Here is a 21,735-nt window from a genome sequence, read left to right as displayed (position 1 = left end):
TTGGCTTCCCTAAGATACCGATATTTTGTTTATATATATATCCACTGTCATAATTGTTGGTTGGTTCATTACAATATCAATATCAACTATATAGATAATAATCTTGTTATTTTTTGTTACCAAAAAATGACATTGTACCCTTGGAAAGGCCGCCAGCCGGTTGCAAATAGGAGATATAAATCCGGCTAACAGCTAAGTACTATTTCTATTCTTTAGCTGGGAACGGACGCCTGGACAGTATTGTCGTATTCTGTTTCTCTGTCTGTATGATGTGTGTCATTTCTCTGTGCCACATATGAAGAGCTACTGGATAAAGTTTAGCTTGTCCTCAGGGTGGACCAGCGTAGCGATCTGAGAACTGGAGTTCTCAAAAAGTCGAACAGTTTCATCGTCGTCATAAAAATTTTTTTTACATGTATACTTGTATCAGTATGTACGCACACATACAACACTAGCTTGTCTTATGCTCCTTTGAGAATCTAAGGGAAGGCTAAGCTTATTTGGGTTGTTTTATGTCACGCCAGTTCAATTGGCTCGACTAGCCAGCCTTCAATAAATTTCCACTTTCAACAATTTTTTTTACAAGATGAACATTTTTGCAAGATCATTAGACTTTGAGGCGAACTTAGTTGTTCGCCAGGCTATGCTTTCTACGGAATATGCCATATGGCACGGTTACAGCCGTTTTCTAGAAGTTACAAACTGACTGGTGCTGCGATCAACGTCATTAGGCGAGCAAGCAGAAATCACAATTACAGATTAATGGCTTGCTTGTCCCCATTTTACTGTCAGTTATCACTACATGAATTGCTTTAATTACGTTGTGTGAAAAGGCGTAGTCAATTATAGGAAAGCTTTACGATCCTAGCAGAAATTGGTTTTTTCGTCTAAATCTTTAGTTTGAATTCAGGTCCCGCTTAATACTTGCTGGTTTTTCTCTCTGTCCCTTCCATTATACCTTTGTCGTTTTCTGCTCATTTTTCACTCTTCGCCACCGAAGATAATAACCTATAACTAGTTAATCATTGTTGTCTATCATGAGTTACTCGGTCTTGATTGACAATCGATGTCATCATAGTGTTGTTTGGAAGTAGAAATCATGATTAATTGAACTGGCACTCTAAAGAAGGAATGACACAATCGTCTGTGTCTGTTTGTTTGTATCTGTATTTATGTCTATGTTCGCTTATAATAGCGTTCAGGTTTGTCCATTGGCGCCAAAGCCCGGCAATGATGACAGAGATCATCTTGACAGCCGACAGCCTCCACGGTCGCCCGTATATAAAGGCCATAGGACGACAGCAATCCTAGTTTAGGTGCAGGCCCGTGCAACGCTAACCAGTGCTCCCACAGGCCCAGTCGCATCTACTAACTGACTAACCATCATCCAACGAACATACGATCCCTTGATATTATACTACTATCAAGTTAGCAATGCCAACCTTAATTCGCCGGTAGGTCTACTAAATACAACAGCTAGAAACATAAGCCGCCGTTCGCTCATAACATCTCAATGGCTAGTCGGAGAACAACCACTTGAATTGCGGGTATTTTCAGCTCACTGGCTTTTCTACATTCCAGCGATCGTGTATTGCCGTACTCAAACACGCAGACGATATTCGCGCGTAATTAGAAATTTACTACAACAAAAACAATATTATTTATTATCACGACAGCGGCTCTGCGTTGGAGTGCATGTTTACATTGGCGAACTATTCATCGTCTAATGTTCCCCTTCACTTTTCACGTTTAAGTGTACTGGTCACATATGATTTTTTAATTGCACAATATCGCATTAATGTATGTATCATCAACTTTAACGATGTTTCAGACCAGCGTTTAGAGACGAGGAGAAAACACCCTGTACGTTTCCCCGCGTTTTTTGAAGCACTGGTTGCAGTCCGTTGCAAGGACTTCGTTGGCCTGTGTCCCATATTGTTGTTGCCTTTTTCACGATCATCACCGATCACTTCGAGCACTTCTAGCAAATATCAACGTTTATTGATTCTCATTTTTTTCTCGTGCCCATCACCAGGTAGCTCCACAATATGCGAACAATTTTATTACAACTACCGTTTTTCCTACTAGTATTGTTGCTGCTTTTCTATTCGAGTCGTTATCTTTCACTCGATTATGTCCTATCGATTTTTTTATTAACTTACTGAATGGGGTGACATTAGCGTAACGAAGTGCTTTCTTTTAACCTTTGTCTGACTGACTGTATCTGCATCTTCATCATCACATGAAGGGGGCCTGTTTCGAGCAGCTCTCGATCTTTTAAATCATTCCGTTTCGCAAAAAAGCCTACACGAGTGGCACTAACGGACAAGATCTATGAAGAAGACGATAGCTATCTTTTCAGCTACGCACGAATAGTGTTCTCTGCGAGGTGATTTCTTCTGCAAGCGGCTTGCTCTTGGAGTATGAACATGTGTTTTGCATGCTAGAGACGGCCATATTTTGATGAACTGTATCAATAGAGAAGAAACGTCAATCGTTTTCATTTTCCTTTCTCTTCTAATCATGCCCGTCAATGCTTACGACAGGAGGTTGTTGTTGTTGTCCAGGACAAGAGCTGGTCACAGACGCGTGTTGTCCGATGTCTCCAGGCCCGATGCCTGCAGGTGCCCCAGATGTTAAAAGTGCAGCCTGTTGCTGTTGTAAACAGTTCGAACTGTTACTGCTTCCGCTGCTAGAACTCGACACGCTCCGCGTCGAAGTTGATCCCCCGGTAGAATTTACAGTGGAGCCTGCTCCACCACCCCCGGAGGGCTGTTGTGGCTGTTGTGACGGATGAGGCGAGCTTGCCATTTGCTTTTGTCGAACTTCGCGGATTTTTAATTGCAGTGTCTGCTTATTTGGGAAAACATCTTTGTGTTTTTGCTGGAAAGCGGCAGTCGCTTGAGCTGATGGGAACCATCCTGAAAATTAAATATTGTACATTAAAATGGAAAAAATCGGACACGCTAAAGATGTAGGTGCTAATATATATACTAGGAAAAGAGGTTCAGCTAATTGAAAATTAATACTGCATGTATATATCTCTCACGTTTGAATAATCCACATACATATGCTTCTACAAAAGAAATAACTTTTGCTGCTACTAGGTTTTCTAAAGTAATGACGTTTACCTTCCTCGGCGAAGAGCTGCATGACAAGTTGTCTACGCTGTTCGAGAACTCTGCGTAACGATGAAGGATTCTCTGGTGTTTTCGGGGTCATCGGTGTAATTCCGGGTGAATCGCCTCCGCTAGTATCGCACGCGTCTCCTGCAGAACCGCTCGACGCTGCTGCGGCAGCCTCCTGCAGTGAACAAGTCGGCACGCAAAGATTAAATAATAATAATAATGAACGACCACCTGAAGATGAGCTTATCGCGTATAACATGGCTGTTCTATGTGCGTTGTTAAGTATATATATATATGACCGTCTCATGTCTGCCAACAGATCAACTGTGAGCAGTCTTAAAAGGAGCAGCACCGCGATGTATTAGATAAAGATAAATACTAACGATTGTACTAACCTGCACACTGAAAGATGGCCCGAAGAATGTATTCCCCTCTAGTTTAGGTGTCTGGGTTGCACTGGAACACCCGCTTGTGCTAGGTTCGCTGCCCTGACTAACTCCATTAGCTCCTGCTCCAATATTTGGTGGTCCTGCACTCTGGGTCTGTAAATGCGTAGAACCGGTTGTGGCTGACGTTGAGTGTCCATGGGAATTCCCGTTCACCAATACTGGGGCGCTCAGAGGAGCCACCAAGTCATGCTCTGAAACACGCATAAGAACAGAGTAACAAAAGTTATAGGCGCATCCGACACCGCGTGCTTGCTGTGGCAAGGACCGCAAAACACCTTTACCAATCTGATCAACCATTCGATATTTCAAGCCACTACAGTTATAAATTATCACATCCCTATAGATACGTTTATCGTGGTTCGGGATAGCTAATTACTATTATAACGCGTGCAGCATTGTATTGCACTCACTTTTGGGCGGCATCTGGAAAGCGGATGGTGTGCCATCGTTCCTGGTGCCCGGCAACGGCGTCGTTTGACCTATGCCGACGTGACCTTGATGAGCAGTAGCAGCCGTCTGGTGGCCTTGGAGCGTCCCAGCGTGATGCTGTCCGGGATGGTGAGTCATCTGCTTCTTTTGGCCAGGCGCCAAACCCAGTTGGGCTGGCGTTGGTGCGAGTACGAATGGTGTCGTGACAATCACTGAGGGAGGTTCGAGTCCGGCTACTGTTCCGGAAGCCGTCCGTGGTCCCATGCTCGCGACGGAGGGCGAAAGAGGCGTCCGGACAGAGAGTGCCTGAACTCGTTCCTCCATGAGTGATACTTCGAACGGCGGTGCCGATTGCGGTGGCTCCCGATAGGTCAGTGGAGACAATGGCAACGGACTGGAGATAGACGTTGATGGCGACGTGATCGTATGGGAGGCTCCGTGTACGTTGAGAAGGTTGCCGCACGACGCTGTTGATGAGACCCCGACGCCGCCGCTGACGCCGCCACTTTGCAACGTGGTGGGTACACTTCCGCCCGCGTTTTCCTCGCCGTCACTCGCTTCTTCGCCATCCTGACGTCCAATTCCACCGACGCCAGCCGCGTTCTCGCTGCGCTTTCGTTCTCTGCTGCACCACTTCCATTCGGGATGTTTTTTGAAGTGTTCTTCCTTAACTTTGAAAGCCATTTCGTGGTACTGCTGCTTCTCTAGTGGCCGCAGTGCGTACCACCATTCGCCGAGGATTTTCGACACCGTACGATTGTCCTGGTTTGGGTGTCGCTGATGCACGAGCGCACGATGTCGCTTGCTGAAGATCATAAATGCATTCATTGGTCGTCGGATATGACTGCCGCCGACACCTGGTCCACCGCCGGCGCCAGGGCCACTGGACGACTCACGGCCGTCCTTTGATGAAGTGCTGCCACTTTTCTTTCGAGCTCCACTTGGCGGGGCCGCCAGAGCTATCGTAGGTGGATTGCCGGCCTTTGTGTCTTCGGCGGTGGACGGTGCGTCACTAACGAATACCTCGTCCAAATCCTCTTGGTCAATTTCGCTTCCTTCTTCCATCTGAGTATCGTAAGTAGCCGAATAATTCCGTGCCAGGTTCATACCGGAACCACCTGTTCCCGCTGTTGGTTTGATAAATGAGAAAAAAACAATCACTAGTCTCAGTTTGCTATTCAAATCGGTACATACGACGTTACTAGTACGTGTGTTGCGCGCATATACATCTTCTTTGACACATTAGCATTGTACGGCCCATTTACGTGGCCTTTCGCCACTTTCTATCATCAAAGGTAAACTATTTGGCCTTCTTCCCATCCCTAACCGTTCCTCCTCCTTCAACTCTTGACCGACGCACCGCCGTCTGTGATAAAAGAGTTCCTCTTCCTTTCGATATTACCGACTCTTGACTGCTCTATTTATATAAATAGCCATTTTTTCCGCTCTAGTTACGGCATATTTAGCAAGTATTCTTACTAAAAAAAAAACTACACTACAGTTTTGAGCGATTAACAACCAACACGTTGAGACGCGATGTTATTTAGAAGTTCCTTTGATGTACCGCATTTCATCGAAGCCTAACTAGCACACCAGTATCGCTATAAACAGAATCGGTTCTATATGCATGCGGGATTATCTGTTTGGAGGCTGCGATCTCATCCCACAACTGGCAGTTTTTACGCCACTTGAAATGTGTCCTTACAATAACAAGCTCAAGCCAGCCAACTTCGTACCTCCAAGTAGGTCCACTAAAGCTAATTTACCGCAACAATTGTGCCGCCAATACATGTCCTTTTACTGTTTTTACTGTTGTATTCTTTTTGTGGTAATGAAATATCAATCACGAAAGAAATAGGCTTTTTTCAGAGCTGTCGTTCATATGCGATGTATCCTGTTGGCCTTATCGACTCACCAAGGAAGGGCACGAGAGCCGTCCACGGGTAGACGGGAATGTGATTGTTGTTGTTGTTGTTGGTTTCATTAGGATTCGAGCTAACTGACGCGACCAGCTGATATGGACTTCCACCAGTTGAACCTATGCCAGTGTAGAGAAAAGCGTGACACATACCAACACAGTTAGGTTTATTGTTAAAACGGCTATGTTGTTATCCTTGCTATTTTGTGGAAGTAGAGTTAGGTGGCGCTAGGTTTCTTTGACTGAATTGTTTCGACGCGGATTTCTGCAGACATGGTGAGGACGAGCACAGGATCTTACATAGAGCTCATCGCGTAGCAAACCGTTTAGGCTGCCCTTAACTCATGATTAGTCGTAGTTCGCGTAATTTTTTCATTTCCATGGGAATTTTGGCCACTTGGCCTGACCGCTTGTTGCTTTATAACAGCTTTCAACCATTTTACTGCTACGTGTTTACTTCGTTTAACGCTCTTTCTTCCTTGCTTTCCAGTGGTACGATTACTATCAGCCTCGTCGCGGGCGATATCGTACTGGTCTGGCTAGGAACAGCTAAGTGATCACTTCTCCGACGCGCTGTCTGAGCAAACCATCGCAGGGACTTGGCTGGCACTTTCATTCATATATGCGCCCTCACAGACGCAGCGAAGGACAAACAAAGACGCTGAGTGACAGCGATAGGGTTACGGAGAGAAAAGGAGAGAATGCGCACACACGAAGAACTAGAAATATCAACGAACCACCTTCAGCTCACAGGACTCGGTATTGCGTACATCTGGTACAGGCTCACCGTTGGCCTTAGACAACGACAACTATACTATAACTACTACGTAATACGATAAACACATCGACACTATTAAAGACAGGATAATATTACAGTACGTACAAGACGCTATAACAGCTTAATGCAATTGGTTGACAAAATTATGCTACTACTTGAGTCGTTCCTAGCGAGCGTTGCCGAAGACGAGGCTGGCTGGCCGGCCGGCCGGCTGGCCGGCTGGCTGGCTCGACACAGGGCCGCCTCCCACTTGAACCCTCTCGAATACGAATTTTTTTGCTATTACTGTATCTTCTAGTTGTGCTACTGCCACCCTGCCGCTGTTGTCGCTGTTACGACGAGTACTATGATGATTTTTTTTTATCACGCAAGCCTCGTTGTTGCAGCTGCTGTCGCTGTCAATGCTTGTCGCATTGGCTGACTGCTGCTGGCGTGCGATGGAAACATGCACTAGATTATACACGAGATAACATTCGGCATGGAACGTATGACAACGCTAACGGTGGCGCCAGCGCCGACAACGGACGAAGTGTAGTGGACCACTACACAGAGTCACAGAATCTGGTCGTTCTCATACAAAGTGAGTGTTCTTGACGCCTGTGACTCACTCCGTCCAGCCAATAATGAAGCGCAACGAAATGAATGCGCTCTGCACTGATCAAAGCTAACGCCAACCAGATGGCGGCGAATGACGTACATAGTCCGTATGAAAGATTGAGATGTTTTGTGCGACGGGATGACGGTCCAGCTAAGGCGCTGCTGCCGTCACTGCCGCCACAAAAAGAAGGCAAAGCAGGACCCAGGTTGGACCAATCAAACCGGTTTACCCACGACTATCCCTCTACACTACATATGCGCGTCAAGTGCAAATCGTATTCTGATGACAGGGGCAGAGGGAGCCAAGGCGAATAGAGAGGCTAGGCATGAACGAAGTACGACAGGATGGCATAGCTCTCATTAATTTTTCCCTGGGTGAATTAATACGTACATACATTGACGGGAGAGCTCGGTAATAACTAATTTACTGAATAAATTATACCTATTTTGTCTGATCCTCCAACATCAGTGGCTTAATTTGGCTGTTTCACAAGTTATCTTGTAAGTTGCCGTATGTAAAATTGCTAACTTGTCAGTACTTGAATAGTCAACAAAATAATTAAGCTGCATGAGCTAGCTAACAACGCCACAAAAGTGCACAGAATATCTATCAGTAGCTTATTAATGGCTGCGCAATTTGAGGCGTACGGCGGTTTTCATAGGAAAATCATGTCAAATAGTTCTAAAAAATCTGAGCAAAATTCGTGGAATGCTACTTAATATGTATCCGGTGGCGACGCAGTCTCAGTTAGCCTTGACAACTACTTAATGCCAACATAAAATCAAATTGGAAAACACTAAATTCGATCCGAGGCGTCAATTTATTGTTTAAGTCGCAACATAGAAAGAAATCGCTCGAGTGCGAAATAGGGCAGCAACCCACATTATTTCAGAGAACAGTCTTACGATCAAATAATGAGAACTGATAGCTCGTCAGAAATACAGACCAAATGTACTCCAGTCCAAATGATTTTACCATGCAATTTATCAACGCGTGCTCGCAATATGATGAAACAAGCTTTGAAAACTTACTTGAAGAATGATGTTGTGGCCTCACTCCATGAGCATCGAACATGGACCCAGTGTCACCCTGGTCATCGTTAAGTCCCCCGCTATCTCCGCTAAATGATTGATGCGATTCGCCAGTTTTACCTAAGCCGAGTTAAATCAAAGCAATAGCCAGTAGAACGTGTTAGCGTATTTCGGCAACAGGCTACTGGTAATAACGTTTGTTCAGGTAGGTTAAGAACGCCCATTGGGTCCTCCGACGCTAAAAACTGACCGCAAAACACCAAGTGCACGCGATTACGTGTCTCACACTAGAAACAATGTACGTCATATTGCAATGAATTGTCACAGATAATTCTCTAATAGGTCCTAATAGTTCGTATGCGTTAGAACTGCATCACTGCAATTGCTAACTAAGATACTTAATCTTATACAAATATACTAAGTAGTCAAGCGCAGCTTTATCTATGAATGGAACTATAGACGCCCGCGTCGTAAAAACAAACTACATAAATTACTTCACATGCACACAGGGTGATGAATCGCAAGAGTGGCACACAGGATTACTGCGCAGATTTATTGAATAGTATTGCCTTTTACCATTTTTAGAGTTGCGCATGTTCTACTACCGTCGTGCTGACGGAGTTATTGCCATCTCAGCGAACCTGTACGGTCGATAAATACTTATGTATCTACACGTACATGTATAATAAACAGATTTTTGTTGGTTTTCCGTTAAGAAGAGGAAACGCAGTTGCATTAAACTACGTGTGTATAAGAGTGTTTAACATGTATCTACCTGGCCGTTTACTTTTGTGGGTGTGTTTGTGTGTGTGTGTGTGTGTGTACACGTAAAACGCTGCCAGCGTCATGATTAGTCTAGCTACTGTTGTTCGTTCTTTGACGAATCACTAACGAACCGTAGCTACAGATGATATCGGTTCTCACAATCCAGTTATTATTAGTGAAAGATACAATAGTTTCTGCGTCGGACAGAACAGCCACGATGTGCGCAGACACGTGTAAATACCATCCTGGGTAAACGTGCATCATACACACTTTCTTTTAAGTAAGTTCTCGTGCCCCTTGCCAGAAAGCTCTATTCGAACCCCTATCGATTTCCGCCTAATAGTGCACAGCTGAGCCGTGCACACGCGCGTCTACAACGCGCGCACCCACCTACCACTGTCACAAGGCAAACTTCCGATGAAGCTGGTTTGCAGTGATTTGTTGAAACCAGCTAATATCGAACACGCTTGCCCTCTTCCACTTGCTTTCGGTGCAGCATCTAATGAAAATAGGTGACATCTAACAACAGTGTCTGGGATGTACCTCGAAAGTAAACCCCGGTGGAAGAATTGAGCGGGTCGCCACCACCTAGATATATCGAAGTTGAGATGTTGACAAGCAGTTGGTGTTAGCGCAACTAGCAATATCTATTCTACGATAGCGAACTACAATGACGACGGTGAAGTAAAGCGTATATCTATATTCAACTTTTGCATTATCGAACCTACCCTTGAGTGAGAGATGCCTTGAGCAGTATCCTCTACGTTGAGATTCTTTTGTACAGCCGTCGCGGCTGCACAAGCGCCTCCATTGCTTTCCGTTAAACTTCTTACGGATGCCGTTTGGAGTAGACACAATATCGCCCTTCTTGAACTTGTGTTCCTGGAACAATTGTAGATTAGTTGATATATAAGAAAGCGAATAAATAATAGATGCAATGCAACTAGTCCTATTCCCTAGATATACCTATATATATGAAATTCGCCAGACGATGACCTTTATCTAGTATTATAAGTAAGCTCGTTGCTGGCTCTGCTGAAAAGCGTCCTCAAGCATCATTTTTCGAATGTTAGTGAGCTACACTTCTTCGGCCAATGATGATTTGGGGGCAAGGTTAATTTTAGAAAAGTGCCTTTCATATCGCTTGTCAGCTCTATCAACGCTGTGAGCTCTGATTCTCAGGTTTGATTAGATTTAAACGAACGCTTACAGGCACACAACAATATGCCGTTTATATCTGCAGGCTTGCTTTGTATATTGTAAATGCTACGGCGACTAAGAAATCTGTCTTTTTTGAAGACGTCCTGATATGAGGTATCATGTCTCCGCATCCTCCTATCCATGTGGTCATTTTCACATTTCATTTCAGTTTGTTAATTAGTTTTCAAGGGTTGGCCTATATACGGGCCTGAAGCTGTCTAAGCGATTCAAATTCAAAAGGCCAGGTAAGCGCTGTCGATAAAAATCGGCTACGTTTGACAGCCTGGTCATGTTCAACGAAATAATGGATCATCCTCTTTTCAGAAGACATCACGGGAACCGCATCAGTGGGGCTCTTTTCCTTTCAATCGAATATCCCGATTAGACCTGTGTTCAGACACACTACACGCACCCTAAACAAACGGCTTTTATTTGTGCCTCCCTATTATCTTACGCTCCATACTATTCTTAACAAACGCAGGTAACGCGCGGATTATGCGTTACTATCATTACCAGAACAAAGATCTCTGATACAGTTCGCTTCTCCAAACGTACAACCTTCCATTAAAGCCACATTCGTGACTAACACTTATTACGCGGTGGTTCAGCGCGTAGTTTATGCGGACCAGCAGATAAAATCAATAATGCAACCAGATTCTCTGACGATTGTCGGACTCTGCGAGAACGAATCCGTCAACAACCGCGACCGACGACAGTACAGAACACCTATTTTTGTACGAATATTATATGTATAAATTCGGTCTATCCTATATCCTCGTCTTCGTAATGCGTTAACATCACGCTCGATAGTTGCAGACGATAGATCTAATTAGTGAATAACAGTCGGCGTTATGTAGAGAATCTTTGGTGTCGTATAATAGTAATGCTAGTGTAGGTTTTCATAAGGCGTATTACGCGAATATTGTTCGCCATAGACGACGTTCCGAGTGTCATCAGACTCCTGTGTCAGGACAGTTCTACGGCAATGAATTGCAGATTTCGAAAGCTGTGGCGCGCATTTGCCCTAACACCGGTTTATAGGTTTCTATGTAGCTCTTCGGAACAGTGTGCGATAGAGGTTCGTGATAACGATGAGTATAGAGGGGAACTTCAACGAAACTGAAGGAAAATACGTAGAGACAAAAATTAACTTGGAGGGAAGACAACAAGCAAGATATGATGCTTTCGACAAAACACGCTGGGACTTACCGATGCGGTAATAGTTTTGATTTTACCTCTACCCTCGTCTCATCTTTTAGTCAGCGCAATGACCGCGGTGTTCAGCCAAGTAAAAAGAAAAGACCTATAAAAAGAACTATGCTCATAACGAACAGCAACCAAAGTAACTGAAGATATGTCTGCCGGCAGCTGCTAAAACAGTGTGGTTCATTTGCTTGCCTACAAACAGTGAATAGGTATTAGAATAATGGGTACGTCAGATATTGCCTGTCTGCGTAACAAGCTCACCGATATCGCTTTCTGGTGAAGCGCTACGATCGAACGATGTTTCTCGATTGGGCTACCCGTTCTTTTACCGCTGAGATTTTTGTTAATGATTTTGTTGAGGGACGGCCAAGCAACTGCGGTGAGGGCAAAGCGCAGTCACCTCAGTATATCTTGAGGAAAGTGTTAAGTATCGTGTGCTCGTTCAGTCATGCAAATAGTAGCCTATACGAATTGATATTCGTTCATATCTCCATGCGTATAGATATAATACGATTGCAGGATAAATCTCTATAGGCACGGCTTTGTGTATACTCTACCGGGTACAAGTACGTTACGGTGCACTCGGAGAAAGGCTGCCATAAGAGCATAATTACAAGGGCTTAGCAGAAAGTTCAGATCCTGTTAGCTGTGGCACGCAATTGAAGATCTTTGGTAGGGAAGAGGGACTGAATTGTCTCGGCCCCCCATAGGATCGTTCCAGATACCTCCTAAATATGCATAGTGCCGCAGGAATCGTCGTCATTCGTCTTTGTTTTCCTGTGCCTTTCATTAGTTGTCTCAGTTTTTACTTTATTCTACGAGCCATGGAACGCTAGCCAACGTACGATGTTACAATACACTGCGTACGTGCATACAATAAATCGCGGATACTCACCGCGAACGTCTTCGGAACGCTTATAGCGTCTGTGCTACACGCTGTAAATGACAAGGGGAAAAGCGCGCTCCTGCAAGGGAACGGAAGGTTCCGAGAACAGCGTTTCAACAGAATACGACGCAACGAGTTACGCCAACGTGGCAGTAAGACCTCCGTCCGAATTTATGTAGTGCAGCGTCTCTGTGTACGCAGGCGACAAAGGCTACAAACTAATAACCACCATCACCATTTCCTTTCATCTATATTATAGTAGCGACCAGCGATCGCGAGGGCAGGTGCCGCCGTATCGCCATCGTTGGTCGTCGTAGCTGTTGTCTTTGACAAAATGAGATCCACCCAACGACGCGACTGACCTCCTTCCTTTCTGTATAGAGGGTGGCAGCCACCTGATGCACGAACGATACCGTACTGCAACTAGCATCGAATCATTATGTTGCTTAGAAAAGCCATTCTTATTCTCGTCGTAAGGCAACACTTGCCACTGCCGCTGTCGTTGTTCGCTATTTTCTCACCTGTGTCTTTTACCGTGGAGCTATCGCTCTCGTGAACTGCGGTCTGTGGAAACGAATCAAACAGCTCCTGCTCGTTTGATCTGTCAAATAAGAACAGAACGTAAACGTAAAGTTCCGCAGAACTGGTCGACATCAACAATAACGGCGGCGGCAATAGCAACGACGACAGGTACAGAAAAATTGCGTTACAACGGCAATGGCGACAGGAGTGGTAGCAGGGGCACTGCCGCAACAGCTGCAGCCACGGTGAAGACCATCATCATGATCACAAGAGAATGTTGCCGGTATTGCTGTTGCATTTAATAAGGCAGCGTAACAATAACGCTCAAAGTAAACTATCGTTACACAGCAGCGGACGAGTGTATTCGATATTTACGTACTACCATAGAATCATTTTACGACCAATTCAAGCGTGATACACACGAACAAATGGAATGAGAGTTCGACGAATTGGCGCCTGACACTCTCTCCCTCTATATATATATGTTCCAGCTCCAGCACGAATTGAGTTTGCTAGATTTGAAATGTGGCGCGCTTGGCGAAATAGGCAAGCTGTTCGTACAAGAAACACATCGCGGCGCTCGTGGTCACAACAAGTCATGTCTCACAAACTGGCTGTGCGCCCACATCTGTTGAGCTCCACATAGGGGGCACGGGAGAGAAAGGGAACAAAGAAGCTAAGAGGAACTATGGCTGATTAGTTAGAACGACGAGAGCAAAAGGTATAAAAATCTATACAAGTATTATCCATAGGTCTACAGTTGAAGCAGTTAGAGACATCTACGTGTTGATTGGCGCGGTAGCCGCTTCGTTCGGTGGTTCTCTTGTTATTTAATCACATTTTATTCTATCTATATTACACTATAAGAATATCTCTTCCCTTCGCGGAATCAGCTGTTGCTGTAGGCAATATTAACTCTTGAAAGATGGTCCCGTAAAACATTAGCATCAATAGCGAGTTCGTCCGCCTCCGCATCAGCAGTCGTTACCGTGTGGTAGACAGTTATTTATGCAGTTGTACCAGCGACACAGAACCGCCTGCAGAAAATGTGCTACTACTATTACTACAGTAACGATATATTATTATGGCTTCATTCAGCGGTCCCTCACTCGTTTGCTTGCTTGGCTGACCAACGAGGCAGCGGCTGCAGCAGAAGCGCATATGTGAAGCAAGCGTGTGCGTATAATATAAAATTACAAGTGGAACTCATTGTAGCCACTACAGTCTCAATGAATGAATGAATGACTGACTCAGTCAGTCAACGCTGTTATACAGATATATATATTCAGTCATATGAATAGATGAATAGACAAACGAACGAATCAGCGAAATGTGCAGGCAGCCGGGTCACACGACTGGGTATATATGCGGTTGTAGCGGAGTGGCTGCTGATCCAACCGTGTTGGAGTTGTTTGTTAATCCAGTGATTCTGTGAATGGTTTAACCCTGTTGGCTGCCTTCCTTGGCTTGCTTTGCTTCGTATACTGCCACACGTTATGCTCCATGGATGTGCCCGTCTGTGGTGTAATAATAACTATTACGTGCAGCGGTAGCGCAGCGGAGCGAGGGAGGCGCAAGCTTCTTATTAGAGTAATGGTAGCGCAGCGGCAATGACTTTCGTTCTAGTAGCGGTAGAATCGTAGACTAATGCCCAGACAATCAGGTCTAGCTGGATCGGATCGACGAGAGCTGATTTGCAAGGTCGGATCTGTCGATGCGGTACCACTTTAGTATTTCTACGGCGGCTGTAATAACGTCATATGGCAGTGGGTAGCTCGTAGTAGTGCGGGGAGCAGTAGTTCGTGGTATAGAGGGAGAGCACGCAATAAATCGGATCACCTACGCAGTGAACCACATATGAACGCAACGCAGTGATGCTGCTGCTGCTGCTAATGCTAATGATGATCATTATGGGATCAGTACTTTTATCCAATGGTTCGTGTCGAGGTGGTACCGCATATTTGATCGCTCCAATGCCTATAGCGTCTACCTGTCCGCCACTTGATTTCAGTAAATGTCTACTACGGTGTCGCTCGATACCGGCAGATGTCGGCAACAGGTAAACACTGCTTGTTATCTGGCAGACTACTCTGTTAGACGATTCTTCGTACGATCAGCGATTGGTCGCATCAAAAGTAAAAATATTTCCGAAACACGCAAATACATAACCGAACAGCGAGAAGAACCAAACTGTAGCAGACGCACGGGCACAATGGGATATCAGCTGTTTGCTTAAGGCTTGCTCTTGGCCTTGCTGCTACTGTTGTTATTGCCTGACGTATTTCTGTTAAACGGTGTGATCGAAATGTGCATATCGGCAGAGTTATGTCGGGCTGTTTGAGAAGAGTACGCGTCAGTTTATTTAGCATCTGTTCCGAACCACCTGACCAGGGATTAGTGAATCGTCTTCATCATCTGAGTTCGTGAATAGAAAATTAAGCAAATACATGTATATAGTGAAAGATCATTAATAATTCTTTAGTAGTACAGAATGGTCGTCCATTGATAAATCCATCTGTTGAGATCCAGCATCTCATGCTTTTGCGGGGTTCCCAGTTGTTCAATTTTCAGATAGTAGCGCTTTAGACGGAGGGCTTTCTATCTCTACAACATGATTGTACCCAGTATTGGAATGTTGCTGGTGCTATCGAATTATTTTTCATAAATAGGTTTAATAATGGCAATTAGAGGCACGGTGATGAACACGACCCAACATGTACTCAGCTCCCTGCTTTTTACAATGTTGTTGTTGTTGTTGTTGTTGTCAACTGCAAAAGACTAACAATATGCCATCGTTGAACGCGAACACGCTTGCTACTCCTTGGTAATCAACCACAAAGGCCCTCAATACTTAGTCCCTTCTCACATTTAGCTTCGTCCTGAAGGACTCCGTCGCAGAATCAACTGAGACAGAAGAAGGATGCGAATTACTCTCTCGCAGGGAAGTGCTTAGCGAGTAAATACCATCTTATGCTGCTCAGTGTCGCTGTCAGGTCTGAAACAACAACTCTCAACGATTTAGTTATGAATGCAGTGCTTAAACAATACGTTCATATCTAGCGTCAGACGCATCTATCGGGCCTGACCTTGGACGAACGCCTCGGCATCTGCTGATTTAACGGCTGATTGGCAGATAGATATTTGTCATCTCCCTATTTGAGTTCAGCTGGTTTGCATTCGTCTACAACTGTATGATTGCCCGCCCAGACTGCGAACTTCATATCGCTAGACGAGTTTACATGATGTTGCCGTCTGCAGTGGAATATGATAACCGTATACAGAGAGCAACAATAACGACGATACATATTAAGTACAATCCAGTACAGTTTCCTCCCCTAAAAAAATGATGGCATGATAGTAGATCTAACGCGAGCTGGACCTGTCTGTTCTTGACAAGAGGACGTACGTCCGACAACTTCAGAATTAAAAACACAGAATCATCAGTCTAAACGGATCAGATACATTTCTCGCTCGCCCGTCAGACGAACGACGTGTGTTTGTATGGTCACATCATTTGAACGGCTTCAATACCACATTGACATTTAAAGTTAGACATAGTGCCATTCTTTGTAATGGCATTGTTATTTTAATACGGCAACATCACTAGCGATGCCAGGCTTCTAACAGCCATATTATTCGTTAGTGCCCACATCTAATCAGCTTGCAAGTAACTCGGAAGCTGCACACCTATAAAGCCCAAAAAATGGGTGGCTAGCGAGGAATAAGAATATGAGCATGAAACACCCGGCTGATGACACTGACCTATAGAGCTGTCCAGTATTCCAGTAGAAAGTGTTAAGCTTTGAATTTTGTTTACCTCTCCACGTCGCATTCATGCTCTATGATTCATATGACCAGCTTACTAGTAGTACAACAGCTATGGCCAAAATTTCTCTGCGTTAGATCCATCTTCCCAATTGCGCCTTATGTGTTCAGTTTGTGCATGCTGTTGTTTCTGTTATGCGTATGGTCCGTTTCTGTCTGTGTTGATGAAGGACTACTGCAACGGCTACAGGAGGCTTCAAGGTAAGGCAAGGAGCGGCAACGTAGCTTGAAGTGTCATAGGGCGGTCTACCAAGCAACAAATAGGACAACGAATCGTCAAATGCGCGCCAATACCTTCGCTGTCACCGAGTCCGTTATTGTTGCCGTACTGTCCGTTGCTACTATTTCCGCAATTGCTATTGCGTCGCACCTACGTATGTCCACGTACCATAAAAGAGATACTAGGTCCATGAACCGACCGAGCCCTCTATCCTTTGTCGATGAACAGATTACCATTAAAATAATCTGCCATAAATCTGCCATAACAGACGCATCGGCAGTAACGATGACCACGACGACGACGAACGCAACACTACACGTAGGAAGCAGCGCTAATAACTCACGATTCTCCACTTCTGGGTTAAATAGTGGGCGATAATAGGGTGCCGCCAGCGACGGCAAGACAAAGTCATATATCATATACTGGCCGTAGCTAAAAATCCGCGCTGTCCGTATATCTGGTGCATGATGCATATGTATTAACAGTATGCAGTTTTTCCTTCTATAATTAGAGCGTTATTGTTCATATATCTTAATATATAAAATAGTATGCTAAGCTAACTATGCGCTATTATAATCGATGGTTCTGTGCGATTTTTTGCTGGTAATATACACTATGAAAAACTTCTGTAGCTTCTGAGCGAGAAATTGCGCCAAGTTTTTATTTTTGTGTCCCTCTGCTGCATGAAAAAGTAACCTTACTAATAGGGTAACCGAAAAAAAGTGGTTTGAGAATGTAATCTTCAGGCTCTACGGCGGATGTATGACAATTTGCCACCGAACTTTTCCCCCAATTTTCGCCAAGGTATATGCCTGAAGATACCTAAAAAGTTTCCTAAAGATATCTGCAGTGTAGCATTGCCATGGTATAAAATGGCGCCATTTCTGTTCACTACTTACGATCAATATTTTTTCACTGATTTGTTGTAATATTGTTAACCGTTGACAGTAGAGGTTCGTACAAATAGTTTTGCTGCATAATGCACGATTTTCTTCCAATCCCACCAGATGAATAGTATCATCCACTTGGGCGTCCATTGGGCTTTGTCACAGACAGAGCGTCTCGTCGTACTGACCATGTTCTTTTTCGTGATTGTCGCATGTGGTCCACGTTTCTAGTCACCTTGAAAACCACCAGCCTCTTCAGAAAAAGCTCCCTCTAACAGCTTAGTAAGTAACGTATGTTCCTGCTTATCCTACAGACACGTTTTTGGTCTAGGCTCAAATCTGGACATAGGCAGACGGTTCGTTTCGTGCTGGGGGCCTGCCAACCGTGTAAAATTTGAAACACTTAGCGTCTTTAAAGATGAGTCGAAACCGAATAAATCCCTTTGCATTATTTGTGTGGCATCCAAATACCGAAATTATTATGTTGACCTAGCCTTTTCAAATGATTCAGAATCATTCGGCGGTGGATGTTCAGCCTCTAGGCAATGTCACAGCTACTTTGGATCGTTTCTGATCAACTTTCACAGTAACTTGACTGACTTCCCTTTTGTGCATCGGCTGAACACTATTAAGAGCATTTTTACTGGAGAAATTTCCAGAACGCAGGCGACGGAATCATCTTTGGGCCACTTCTTCCGATAACGCATCTTGAGCATATAGCGTACGACATTTTTATGGGCCTGGCCAGCATTTGGCTTCCGTAGTAATGCAAATAGAGCGGTTAAAACTTATATCAAAAACTGACAGCAATGAAACGATCGTCAAAATAAATTGGTACACTCTAATTTGACCCATATATATATATATATATATATATATATATATATATATATATATATATATATATATATATGCATTCGTACTAACCTGAGTCATACTCAGTTCTTCAAACGTCTATGCTAAATTAGCTCTGACAATATCTTTTTATATTTTCTCAAGATGTTGTAGCCCATAGCGTCCACCTAAACATGGCCCTTGTAGCCATCAGGGTCATCACATAAAAGAACTCAATGCAGTGACCTTCATCTAGAGATCAGTTTACTCTTGAAAGTCTAACTTTTGGATATATTCGAAAAGCGAACCGATTACTTAGCTTCTTCATCACTCAACAGAGGTTCGAAAAGATCACTCGTTACAATTGGGTCGAAGAAGAAAAAGAAACGTCTTCGAACGAGAAGAAAACGGCTGGCCGATACAGTCCCCATTTTATATAACCTCACTATCCGCGATACATCGTTCAAGAGTGCGTCTACCCTCGCTGTCGATTTCGGGTTTGTGTGAATGAATTTAAGTATGCCTATGATGATGAAGTTAAAATAGTCTATGTAAGGAGAATACAAAGGTCGAACAGCTCGTACAAGACATTGTTATTATCAAAACACTTGATAGGACTAGTCTCTGTGGTACATTGAAGAAAATCAAGCGAGTGACTATTTCGGTATAAACGCTTTGCGTCACGATTAGAAGAACGAAGTGCGTGATGGTTTTTCTATCGGTAAAACGATAGAATTTATCTGTTCGAGTAGTTAATCGTTAAACTACTACAGCGCACATGAGCGAGCCAGTGGCGACACCAAGCGTCTCCTATTGACACCGCAAATAATCACCACAGAACATGATCTCTATGCGGCAAGAATTACCTTTACTACTATAAAGTTCTATTAATAGCGTAACGTCAACCAACACAATACGCCTCTTCGGTCGTAACGGCTGCCGCAAATGACCAACGCCAATCAATTATCGAACAGAAATTACTAGAATTGATGCAAACGGGGATCGTAACCGAGACACCGGATGTCGATAGCCAATGAACGCTATTATTTACAATATTTCCTCAAACCTATAGAACGTTCAGACTATGGTGAGTAGGGATTAAGAAGTCTAGGAGACAGTCCACGAGCAGGGGGTCTGTTGACACATCGTCATAGCGCACATGATATCAATAGCCGCAACATAACCGTAATAGTTTTCAGTATACCTAGCTACACGTGACCTTTTCTATCTATTCAATAATCTATTCGTTCATGCGAAACTTGTGACATTATCCTGAATATGGCTACTCACCTCTGGCTGCGTAGACGGAAGAAGGCTCTGCGCGGCCATTGGGAAGGATGCCGCTGACGGTGGCGGCGGCGGCGGCTGCTGAAGAAGACTGCCTTGAGGCGGCAGTTTATACAGGAGACTGTTGTTGTTATTATGATTTGGCGAGGAACCCGCAAGGGGTCCAGGAGGACCGGCGACCCCTGAGCTCGGGGTCATCCCGCCGGGTGTTAACAAAGGACTGGGCACAGATATGAGTGCAGAGCCGGCGCCTCCTGATGGGATGCTGCTGTTGGCCGTCGTTGTCGGTTTACTGAGATCTACGGCCACCATGTCGTCACTCTCTCCCGAACCTGCTATTGCCCCTGGGGTAGTGTTCATTGGTGAACCCCCGTCGGATGAAGTATGACCACTTCGAGCACTTGGCGGTGGAGATTGGGTGCCCATACACAACGTCTGGCTTGTTTGGAACCACTAATGAACAGATGGCAAAACTAGTTAGCCGAAAATGATCGACAGTCGAGATACAATGAGCTCATAGAAATAATTAAAAGGAAATGACACCATAGTGATATTTTTAATGCGCAAATTAAGCCGAACCAAAAGTCTCGAATAGAAATAATTGGCTGCCTGCTACAGAGCTGCCTGCTCGTTCGAGTAGTCTGACACAGGCAAAGTATAGTACTGCGAACTATCAGTAATTGCCAGGCGATACCAGATAGTAACCATTTTCAGCTCAAGGAAACGCTCCCAGATTTGATTTTGTCGCTCCGGTAACTAGTAGAATGTTGAATGGAATCGCGCGTTGCGTTAAGGAAGCTTAAATTAAGGTAAGGAAGCTTAAGCACAAAACCTTACTCGTCGGTCGAGCGTATTGCACCTAAGAATATATGGATCGATTTTATCTAATTTTATAAGTTAGAGGCGAGCACTAAATATGAGAAGCGCCCATGTAAAATAGCCTACAAATCGAACCTTAACCTTATCTCACTATTTTAGCAGGGAATTCTTTTACTTTATTTGATGCTCGCGTAATCGAGTCCATGTTCGATCAACTACATGCAACAGTTTTCCTTGTCCTTTTTAAACCTTAAGCAACTATTACACCTTGGTCGTATATAATTAGTCTCTTCTTCTGAAATGACCAACCCAGTGGTGGATACGGGGAAAGAATTGCGTATCACCTCTGGGGGTTTTTCTTCGTTAGCTGTCCTTGAATGCGAGAAATGCGCCTCTTCTGTTTGCCTACTGCTATCTATTTGGAGATAGATAAACTTCAAACAAATTCTACCAGATTGTGTAAGTGGAACGATGCTGAATTGGTCAGCTAAGTTAGGAAGCGAAATAAAGCGTCTAGTCATACCGAAACATAGTAGTCATTTAACATCGCATTGCGCTTTTCTATTTTTTTTTTCTGTTGCCGTTGCTTACCGGAGGTATCACTGGCCCCCCCCCACCATGGGGTTGATGCTGAAGCATTGCTACTTTCGGCGATCGAACGGGCGGTGTGCTATCATCGAGTAGTCCGGCCGGACTGTGTGAACCCGAACGGGGGGTCGATCTGCCCCCGCCACCAACTAGCTGGTGCATCGCCTGCGGCGTCAACGGCGTCCGCGGGGTGCATGGGGTAAGCGGGTCAGGTGTTTTCGGCGTCGGCGAAATGATCACTGAAACGGGCGCGGGCGCGGCGCTATCCTCCCACCAGGGGGGCTGCCGAAGTCGTAGGACGGCTCGTGAAACCCACACGATGCAGAAGCATCCGCCACCCTCGTCCGTCGTAGTCACACTCCTGA

At 44.6% G+C, this 21,735-nt stretch overlaps 1 protein-coding gene and 2 long non-coding RNA genes across 11 annotated transcripts in view; 2 read left to right on the top strand and 1 right to left on the bottom strand.

The window, feature by feature from the left end:
- The window catches only part of LOC111250841 (uncharacterized), an 86,016-nt gene continuing 64,281 nt past the window's right edge, over positions 1-21,735 (bottom strand). For 6 of the 8 annotated variants that reach the window (XM_022806672.2, XM_022806679.2, XM_086989509.1 and 3 more), the window contains 9 exons: positions 21,374-21,731; positions 19,967-20,416; positions 9,825-9,978; positions 8,332-8,451; positions 5,922-6,044; positions 3,988-5,133; positions 3,524-3,768; positions 3,132-3,303; positions 1-2,921 (listed from right to left, as the gene is read on the bottom strand). In XM_022806672.2, the coding sequence (XP_022662407.1) occupies positions 2,518-2,921; positions 3,132-3,303; positions 3,524-3,768; positions 3,988-5,133; positions 5,922-6,044; positions 8,332-8,451; positions 9,825-9,978; positions 19,967-20,416; positions 21,374-21,731 (3,172 nt within the window). In that variant the 3' untranslated portion in view covers positions 1-2,517. The remainder of the gene's footprint in view (positions 2,922-3,131; positions 3,304-3,523; positions 3,769-3,987; positions 5,134-5,921; positions 6,045-8,331; positions 8,452-9,824; positions 9,979-19,966; positions 20,417-21,373; positions 21,732-21,735) is intronic. The other 2 variants (XM_086989510.1, XM_086989511.1) reach the window with 2 other exon arrangements.
- LOC147755664 (uncharacterized) lies at positions 5,130-7,762 on the top strand. Of its 2 annotated transcripts, none has more exons than XR_015327911.1 (2): positions 5,130-5,748; positions 6,415-7,762. It is a non-coding gene; the product is annotated as an uncharacterized LOC147755664 (long non-coding RNA). The 2 variants fall into 2 exon arrangements; XR_015327912.1 differs by lacking the exon at positions 5,130-5,748 and adding an exon at positions 6,042-6,200.
- LOC111250842 (uncharacterized) lies at positions 13,486-21,517 on the top strand. The gene is made up of 3 exons (XR_002673539.2): positions 13,486-13,631; positions 20,678-20,772; positions 21,379-21,517. It is a non-coding gene; the product is annotated as an uncharacterized LOC111250842 (long non-coding RNA).

The sequence above is a fragment of the Varroa destructor genome, unplaced genomic scaffold, assembly GCF_002443255.2.
Source record: "Varroa destructor unplaced genomic scaffold, Vdes_3.0 BEIS01000005.1, whole genome shotgun sequence".
In the NCBI taxonomy this organism is placed as follows: Eukaryota; Metazoa; Arthropoda; class Arachnida; order Mesostigmata; family Varroidae; genus Varroa; species Varroa destructor.
This window is presented reverse-complemented; position numbering and strand designations above follow the sequence as displayed.